At 42.8% G+C, this 10,352-nt stretch overlaps 1 protein-coding gene across 2 annotated transcripts; it reads right to left on the reverse strand.

Annotated features, from left to right (window-relative positions):
• Positions 1-2,521: 2,521 nt before the first annotated feature.
• On the reverse strand, positions 2,522-8,785 carry LOC139613239 (uncharacterized protein C18orf19 homolog A-like). Of its 2 annotated transcripts, none has more exons than XM_071469702.1 (4): positions 8,407-8,785; positions 5,717-6,195; positions 5,109-5,220; positions 2,522-3,838 (listed from the first exon to the last, which is right to left on the reverse strand). In XM_071469702.1, the coding sequence occupies exons 2-4, from the start codon at positions 6,139-6,141 to the stop codon at positions 3,524-3,526; spliced, it is 852 nt and encodes a 283-aa protein (XP_071325803.1). In that variant the 5' UTR covers positions 6,142-6,195; positions 8,407-8,785; the 3' UTR covers positions 2,522-3,523. The 2 variants fall into 2 exon arrangements, with proteins under 2 accessions (XP_071325803.1, XP_071325804.1); XM_071469703.1 differs by lacking the exon at positions 8,407-8,785 and adding an exon at positions 7,792-8,323.
• Between the last annotated feature and the right edge of the window lie 1,567 nt (positions 8,786-10,352).

The raw sequence follows: 10,352 nt of genomic DNA on the forward strand, positions 1-10,352 counted from the left end.
TAGTTAAGAGAGGACTTAACACACCAACTGTATCCACAAATACAATCCTCTAGTCTCTCTGTAAATACTTAAAGATGCATGTGTTATAAGTGATATCTTAACACCAGCATTTCATTTCAGAGGGTTTCCCCACCCTAGCAGCAAGAAGACACAGCCAAATGCAGTGTAGCCTATAAAAATGCTACTGAGTTCCATCAAAGACGGACGTTCAGCTCTCTTATGCACACACAGAGAGTCAGGCAGCTTTTCCCAAAAAAGAGAAAATCTAAATCACCTGAGGACAGTTTGGACAGTTCCTCCTCCTCCTGGCCTGTGCTTCACCTCAGGCTTCTTGACACTTGAGTCGTGTTGAGCCGCTCACACCTGAGGAACACAGATTGTCTTTTCACTAAAATGACTTGAGGAATCACGTCGCTGCTCTGCCCTCCGCGTCACACTCTCTGAGAGAGAACAGGCAGGTGTTCGCGTGCGGGGCCGTGGACTGCATAAACAGTTGTTCATTAGTTTGGACACCAGAGGTCATTGTAACTTGCACACACTTCCCATCAGCAGCAAGTAATGCCGTCATATTTACATATAAATAAGATTCATAATGAAGCAGGCAGGCTGGAGCGCGTTGAAGATGTGACAGCGTGAAGCTTATATCTGCTTAGCATTTCTGGACACTGACAGCTGAGAGAGCTATGTGTCCGGACTCAGTGCGCGGAGTGTACCTTGACCTGTGCAGCAATATGACTGAAAATCTATTGTGAAAGTTTGTGTAGCAGTTTGTTTGTGTTTTTTAATACTACAACTGAGAGTAAAGTATCTGCTAAGGTTGACCTTTTAGTCACACACTCAAACTGAAGCAGAGGAGGCTGGAACTGAAGACATTTGGAACTGTGTCGAAGCTGCACTCATTTTTCTGCCAACAGTGGATCAGACCATTGTGTGCAATGTAAAAGTGGTTTGCTGCAGTGATGAACTTATCATCACCCAACTCTGCAGTGTCCCTTGGCTCTATAATGTCTTTCACGCTCATTCTTTGGTTTTTCATCAGATTTTTTTATGATTCATGTTCACTGCTCTCATCAACCTTTCAGTCACAGGACAGATATTTTCATCAGAACGCTCTGATACATCCATTGTAATAAACCACATGGCAGACAAGTAACGTTAATGATTCAATGGTGAATTTAGAAGAGCTAGAGAGATTTTGGCTGCACTGCAACAGCAGGGCCAGCCCTTTAATCACAAATGTCCGTGACTCTGACTGACTGATTGACTGACAGTGATAGAGTTGAGTGATCACTGTTCCACCAGTTTCCTCATTAGCTGATACTCTTTCAAAATGAATTGGCGCAAACATTTTCTATTATAGGGCCATTTACAGCCTGCAATCTTGCCAATTTTGCACATTTGACACTAGATTTGGTTTTTTTCAAAAAACCACTTAACAACTTTTTGGACAAACCTTGGCTTCTTAGAAAGTTGTCAGAAATGACCTGGCTCTCTCTGTGTCTACTCATCAGTGAGTGGCAGATTACTGAATTAATTTGTGAGTCATGGTCAAAACCGTGTTTTTTGAGGTCACAGAGAACTTGACCTTTGACCACCAAAATCTACTCAGTTCATCTCTGAGTCCAAGTGAATGTTTACAAATTCCCTCAAGATGGTCTTGCTGCAGTCTGGTGACAACAGCTTTGTCAGTACTAGACCCCCTTACATGTAGTCATCTGTGTTAAAAAAAAAAAAATTTTAGCCTTTAATATATACAAGATAGAAAAACTGGTTTTATGAGGTCACCGTTATCTTGACCTTGGACAACTAATATCCCTGAGTCCTAATGAATGTTTGTAAATTTAAAGTTACACACTGAGATAGAGTTCATAACAATGGGACAGATGGACAACCTGAAAACAAAACGCTTCTGGCTCCGGCTGTTGCCAGTGCGGAGGTGTAAAAAAACAACCTTTCCTGAATACAGCTGCACTACTGCTGTTGGAAATAACACTTGTGAGAGTGAACCAAACATTAAAGATGCTGAAAGATGCTAAACAAGCTTTACAGAGCTGAGTGTAACTGCAGGGTCGAAAAGAATTCTCAGAGGGATCATCACTATAAGCGACACTGGTCAGAGCCGTGACAGTGAACCAAAACAGTCAAGTTTTGTGCTGGAAAACCAAAATTCAGAGCTGAAAGATGCTAAAACGTTGATGCTCTGTATAACTAGATGGGACTGCAGTCTGGTGACAACAGGTTTGTCAGTATTAGACCTTTAATCAAGTGCAGGAATGTGGGATGTTTTACTTTAAAGGATCTGAATACTTCCTTTGGGTTTTAATTGGGGCTGAACAGAAGCTCTGAACTGAGTTAATGTGGATTAATAAACATCTACCTTCAATTTACTAACATTTGAAATAAGCTACCATGAGCATCTGATCCCACCAAGCCAGCAGGGAAACGTGTGTGTGTGTGTGTGTGTGTGTGTGTGTATACACACACTTCTTACAGCCTACAAATACAGCACACAAACTTCACATGATGATTAGCATTTGACTTTATTCAGTTGCGGGTTGAACCACACATCTGTTTGAAATTCTGACAGGAGCATTTGTCTACAAGTACCCAACACACTTCAGCTGGCAGAGTGGTACAGTGTAAACCCTTTACTATGTCTGTGTATTACAGTTTTTCCTGGGTTCATACAGACTACTGTATGTACTACAGTGTGACCCACAGGGTGTTTACATGTGACTGGCAGCTCATCACATGTGAACCGACATCCACTGAGGCATTACTGCAACCTCCCTTTGTCATTTCATACACAACTTTCAGTCACTACATTAATTGGTACAGACACCAAAATAATGTCTCCATCCACTGCGCCCCAATATCAGTTTGGCCATCAGTTAAAACACATTAGAAAACTTGATTTCCTTCTCTTACATCAGAGGAGACACAGGGTCACACCCCATCTCCAGAAAGGCTTTGATGGACTAGACCATAAGCTTCAAGTTGCAACCAGATGTATTAGTATTTACTCTCTTATACAGTCTTTAACTGTATGCTTCTTTTAATGCTGTTTTTATATAGGAAAATGAAGCCTGGATCTCGTTTCCCCTCAGGTATACAGATGTGAGGTGTGAGGAGAAATGAGAACACATCTCTTCTTTTAACAGTCAACTCACAGCCAACAAAGAGTTAAAGTCCAGATCATTTGAGCCTGTGTAAATCCAGTCAGAGAGGACTGAGCCAGGATGTAGCACTGGCAGTAGTCTGCTAAGCTGCTGTCTAGTGTACACTTACAGTGGATGGTGGCAGGGTTTGGACAACGAGGGATTGAATCTGACACTTAAGTAGACAACAGGTGATCGCTAGGATGTGTGAGGTGACATTTCAGGACAAAGATAGTGCAATGTCTCTCTCTTCTTTCCAAACAGTCTCTTAAGTGCTGTCTGGTACTTGCCCCCATTTCACTGATGACTTGTCAAGATTAAAATAGGATTATTTATCCAGGGGCGCCACCTGTAAATGTGATTAGCTAATCGTTTTTCTTTCTAAAAAACGCCTTCCCCTCAGAGACTCTGTCTTTGGTTTCCTGCAGTTTCTCAGAAAGCTTGTCCTTAGTCTCCTCCATTTTCTCAGAGAAGCGCTCTTTTGTTTCCTCCATTTTCTCTGAAAATCTGCCCTTTGTTTCCTCCATTTTTTCAGAAAGTTTCTCCTTTGTCTCCTCCATTTTGTCCTGGATGTATTCTTTAACCGGCGGAGGTGTGGATAAGTAGCCGTGCTTGCGGAGATACTGAACAGATAGTGATGTGCCGCCCAGCGTTACCGTATACCGAGCAGGAGTAGCAATCTGTAAGAAAAAGGAAAAGACAGTCAGAAGAGCAAAATGAACGCCTGAATCCATCCTTCATAAAAACCTGTTAGATATACTGCACCTGCTTTTTCAAATGTACACTGACTAAGGGAGTGAGACACAAGCAAATCAAAGTTGTGTAAATTCAAAGAAACTGGCAGTGAGTGTGCTTTAAAATAACACAATGGTATCGAATGATCGATGAGGAAATGAAGCCAAAGGACTGTTTCAACAGTCCAAAATACACGGTCTAAAGCACGCAGCGCAAATACATTCAGGGCAGATCCCGATCCAAATTTAACAGCGGAAAAACGGTCGTTGCGCCAGCTGCATGGTTCAAAAGGCTTGTACTTAGTCTCTTAATGTGTGTGGGCATGAAATGCAACAAACCGTCATTCCCTTTAAAGGCCAGGTGCACCTTGGCGTATTGCTATTATTAATGGCGCAGTGTTTCACACAGAATTAGCGTATACTTGAGGCAGGGTGATTACAGATTGTGAGTGGCCTGTAAGCCCAGCCCCGGCACATGCAGCCAGCTCACACCGTGTTCCTGGAGGAGAAAGGAGGGAAAGGCACTGTGCACATCTCAACAAAGCAGCAACGGCACAAATCACATGATAGAAGTTTTATTTTAGACTTTTATCCCACATTATGAGAAGTGTAAATACATTTTTCAGTTCATTATGAAACTGGACAAATTTAATCTAAGTGATGAACAGGAAACACTGTGGAGGATTTACCAGGTCATAAGAAAGAACGCCTCTCTGCAGGGCCTCATTTATGTCCAAGAGACATCCACCATTCATGGAAATGTTGTGGAACACACAATATGCCACAAAGGATGCTCCAAACTCCTGGGGACTGTATGTTACAAATGACTTATCCAAACATCTCAAGTGCATTTTCAGCACACTCTGCTTGTGTGTAACTGCATTTTGCACCTGCCTGTGTAGGCGCATATTGCTAACCTGACAATGCGACCTTAAATCAAAACAGCGGAAGACTGTGCCACTGACTTCAGAATAGGCTTTGGTTGGTCATTCTCTTTCCGCTGCCACAAGATAGCAAGGCTCCTGACCTCACCTCATTTTTAGACCAAAACACTCACTGATGCTCAGGTGGGCACAAGTGCATTTAAACAATCTGGGTGCTGGACAGGAAAATGACGACTGTATCACCCTGAAACTGTCAAAGATGCGTTTGGGTGAAAGACAGGGCCCAAAATGTTCAAAAACAGAAAAAACCCAGAGGATTTGGAGTAAATTACCTTGTACATGGCATATGCAGTCAGAGCGTAGCCACTCGAAGAGTCTCTCAGAAGGCCAACTAATGACTCAGGCAGCCCAATCACCTCCAGGAATGGCACGACATTCACACCTCTGATGGGAAGCAAAACAAGAAGAGAAGGAGAGAAAGATTTAAAGTAGATACCAACACACACACACACACACACACACACAGCTGTCTTTGTGAACCGTCATTGACATACCATCACAACTAAATGCGTAATCTCAACCCTTACCATAAATACAACTGTAACCCCACCCTTACACCAAGTCTTTCACCGCCCACACCACCACCACCGCCGCGCGCCGCCGTCGTCCCCCCCCCCCCACCCCCACCCCCACCCACACCCACACACACACACACACACACACACACACACACACACACATTGTGCTGTTTATGAAAATATTTTGGTTATACAGAGCGTGTTAATTTACATTTATCACTGAATTCCGCAAAATTCAGGGTTACCAATCATTTTGATCAGGGACTGAGATTACTGATTATATTATCCAGTGACTGGGAGAGGGCCTACAAACCCCCCCTGCCAGTAGGTTTTGTCCCACCCCTGCTTGGAAGTAGACTCACTTCATAGCAGCATAATAGAAGGTTCCAAACCAGACAGAGGACGTCACCAGATGTACAGGGATCATCACCTTCCCATATTGTTTGAAGGTCTTCTTAAATCTCTGGAACAGGCTGATAGACTTGTCCTGCAAAGGGTCCACCTCTACAACATCAGGCCCAGCTTCCTCTTTCTGGATCTCCTGTGTTTGAGGGGTGGAGCTGGAGTATGCTTCCTCCTGAGGCGGCTGGTGTTTTGGCTGATGTGCTGCCCTGCTGGAGGCTGAGGTGGAGAGACAGTGGCGGCCTGTAGGTGGCGGCGGTGTCAGACGGAGGGTATAGCAACACAATGCTATTGCTGGCTCGGGGACAGTGATGCCCACCAGCAATGGGCGCACTGCTGCCCTCCGCCACAGTGTCCCATGAGTTAGGATGCGCTGTATTATCATCTTCCTCTTCTCCTCCCCCTCCTACTTTCTGCTGCTGTGATGTTCAACCACAGGCTGTGGGGTCAGACAAAGAAAAAACACTTTGTATAAACTCTTAAGTGATTATATATATATATATATATATATATATATATATATATATATATATATATACACACATACATACATATACATATATACACACACACACACACACACACACACATACACACACACATACATATAAACACACATATAAAATATCCACCAAAGTAATGTCTTTGAGCTGCTTGTTTGGTTTCACTAAGTGTAAAAAAAAAAACCTAAAATATTTGGTTTATTATCATGGGGGACTAAAGCAGGGTTTGGAACACCTTCTAGACACGTTTGATTTCAAAAACTGGCCTGAGAAAAACATCAAATGTTGATATTTGAGAACCAAAACCTGGCAACAACCCACCTTTGTCAAAAAATAACTATGTGGTCGATTATTTTAATAATTATATCTGTCAATCGACTGATATGTTAACTGATTTCATGTTTCAACTCTATTGTCACTCTTTAATTGACTCTGACTGATTAAGCTTATGCCACGATGAGTATGCATCAAACACATGACTCAGGAGACTTTTTAAATTTCTCTTTGAAGTTGCCAAATTTGGCTAAATGAATATAAATAATAATAATTTTATGATTTTTGCTAATTAACGTGGACACACTGCAGTTGATCCATTTCTGTTCTTCCAAGAAAATCTACATCAAACACACAGTGAGTTAAACATAGTAGAAATTCCTGCAGTCTATTGTGTCTGCATAATTCACAGTGATAACTGAGTTAGCACTCTGAACTTTGTTTGACCTCTCTGTATCTATGCACTGCTGACATGGGGGAGCTTCCAGTACAGTTTAAAATTCAGAATTGAATTTGGTCAGTGTCAAAACAATGTGAATGCATTCAGAAGCTGCCATGCAACTTTAGATCTTTGGTTAGTGGTGCGCTCGTCACTCCTAAATCTGGACAGCTCATTTATGGAAGCCAGATCTTCACCAGCACAACATACACCGAGTTATCAGCTACACCTAGCTAAACCTGATGGAGTCTAACACAACAGCACTGCAATATTTCCCACCTTCATGAAAGTAATAATGTGCAACTTTGTACTGAAGTTGCTGATTCAAATGTATGATCATTTTGGACAATGTAGCTTGTGGTGCTTGAGCTGTATTACATTATACAGACAGGTGATGTAAATGGGGTGACAACACAATTCAGCAGCACCACAAACAGCCTCCAAAGTGGCAAAGCCGAATTGACACCTCTCTAAAACCTAACTAACTGCCAACAGAGTATTTCTGACCAGGTATTTGCTCTTATCCCTATGTTGATCTTTCTCTATCTGTTATTATATTTTCATCCCCATGTTTTGTTAAATAGCTTTATGACAATGTCCTGGTTGTATTGGTTAAGTGTATTTCGTATTTTTTGAAAAATACTAGCTATAAATGTGTTACCATTGTGCAGGGAAGTTAGCCTCTGAGTTATCTGTAACCAACCTCAACGCTGAGCACAACAGCCTTGACCTAAATTCCATCATGCATAAGTTGCACTGTTGTCGCCTTTCATTCATCGATCACACGGGTTACATGGCAGAGTAAAGGTCGTAAACATACCTTGTGTTATGATTGCACAAGCACAAATACAGCACCTCCAGCAAAGCAAACGGGAGGCTACGGTTCATGGAGTTCAATAAGGTCCTCAAACACCACTCAAATGACGTTTTAAAAGCTGTCGCACATCCGCTGTTGCTAAAATAAATACTGCAAGGGTGATGTCAAACCACCACAGTCTACACAGGAAAAAGACATTCCTCTTCAAAATAAAAGTACACACATACACTGCCCTGGCTTACTTTAGAAGTTCAAACCGGAAGTCATAAAAATAAGCAATGTCCGCTTTACAGAGGCAACTGTTTTAGGCTAGTTGACTTTGACCAGTTCTGTCTGAAGGACAAGAAGGTAACTTTTAGTTCCCAAGCTGCTGGGACTCGGACAAGCGGGAGGCGAAGTGAGCCTTTATCTCGGTAAAGCACAGTTCAGACGGAGGCTGGCGGACGGGTTGCTAAGGCCGGGCGAAGAACCGCTGCCAACTCCGGCTTCTGACGCGTGATGTTAGCTAATTAGCCATTAGCTGGCTGCACTGCTAACCCACAGACATGCAGGAAAACAAGTCATCGCCATAAAAACAAACCGCACCAAAGCAGAGGGCGGAACGCAGACTACACTTACGGTGGAAGTTACGCGATGAGCTCAAGACAAAATCGTACTCTTCATCCTTGAGGGCCCCGCGAAGGTGTCCGGGCTACGAGCCGCTCAAAGACCACATTTATCGCAGCAGCTACACGGACTGTGAGGAAAGCAGCATGTAACCCCAGCCACGCAGAGAACCACGGGAAATGTAGTTCGCGTCACTCCAGCTGTGACGCGCACCAAAACGTGAAAAAAACTAATCTGCCAGTACAACAGAAACCAGCCTCATTCAACCTCAGCCTCAAAAACGTTTCCGTTTTTGAATCAATAGCAAACACACGAACGTGTCTAAAGGCAGACGGGACTGTCTGCGCGTCGTCGCCAGTCCTGTAACAGCGTGGGCTACTACATCTGTATTACTGAGTTCCACCAGCAGAGGGAGGTCTGCTCTCGTTCTTGAAGCGAGACTCATGTCTTTATCTGGCCATGCAGAAAAAAGTCAGTATGTTAAATTTCAAACCACAAACCACCATGTCTCATCTCTATTTAAAAACGGGCCTGTGTTTGGCTCTGAGTACATTTTCAATGTAACAGTGGCCCTGAAAGCTCAACGCACTGCAACTTAAGAAAACATATGTTAGTCAATTACCACTACCCGATGTGAAACTCATTGCAGAAGCCATCCTTGAAGCTGATGGGATTCAGGATGATGTTCATGAATACTCCAATTTAACTGAACAAAGATCCTTTAATCTCGACAGGATTCCTGACAGTGTTGATGCTTCTACACTCCTCTTCCACCACTGCAGCTCGGAGTAACACAGACTTTGCAAGGAAATGAAAACTAAACCCTCTGTTGTCTTTTATTAGAAAAACATCCAAACACTATCAAATATTTTCCATGATTAAAAATGAAGATTTCAGTCAGATTGACCTCATCAGATCTCAGCTTCATCTGTCCTCTCCGTCTTGGCACTAGAAACAGTCTGGCATTACTTGAACTTTATTTTTTTGCATCACATACAGAGTTAGTGATAACTGTGCTTACAATTTCAGGCATATTTTAACTAAGCAAGTCACTGACTTTACAAACATTGGACAGACTGGAGGGGAATGTGACATGGAACAAATTGTGCATTTTGTACAACATGTAACCTGCGGTGCAGAGGACTGTTTGGAGCAGCAGATGGGAATTACTCATACCAAACAACTTGAAAGTGAAAGCCCATTTCTTTCTATTCCTCAGACCAAGTACATAAATACAAACAAATACACCACTGAGCACTTTATGAGGAACATGTGTACACCTGCGTATTCATGCAATTATCAAATCAAGTCGATCATGTGGCAGCTGTGTCATGTCATAAAATCATGCAGATACAGGTTAGGAGACTCAGTTAATGGTCACATCAAACATCAGTGTGGGAAAAAAAAAAGTCTCTAGAGTTTACGTAGAATGGTCTGAAAAACAAAACAACATCCAGTGTGCAGCAGCTGTTTGGATGTTGATGAGAGATCAGAGGAGAATGACTAGACTGGTTCAAAGCTGACAGAAAGATTACAGTCACCCACATAACCACTCGTTGCAACTGTGGTCTCAGAATTCACAATTCATTGAACCTTGAGGTTAATTGGCATTAACAGCAGACCACATCGGCTTCCATCCCTGTCCACCAGGAGCAGACGTCTGAGGCTGCAGTGGACACAGACTCACCAACGATGGAGAGGCTGGAAATCAACACAACCCAGCCCAGAGCTCCTACACACTTTTACCTTTTTGTGTTTATAGATTCCATTTGAACTTTCATTTGTCCATGCTGGAGAGGCAGTCTGAACCCGATCTGACCTTTTGACACAACAGATCAGTAGACCTATACAGACCAATGATCAGAGGATGCTGTACAGAATACATGACGCCAACCTGGAAACTTTTGTGGCTCTCAATAATATAACAAGGATAGACCTGACAAGGACCAGTAGAGTGG

Source organism: Trachinotus anak, unplaced genomic scaffold, assembly GCF_046630095.1.
Source record: "Trachinotus anak isolate AG129_WGS33_773 ecotype Australia unplaced genomic scaffold, CSIRO_AGI_Tana_v1 ptg000032l, whole genome shotgun sequence".
NCBI classification, from domain to species: domain Eukaryota; kingdom Metazoa; phylum Chordata; class Actinopteri; order Carangiformes; family Carangidae; genus Trachinotus; species Trachinotus anak.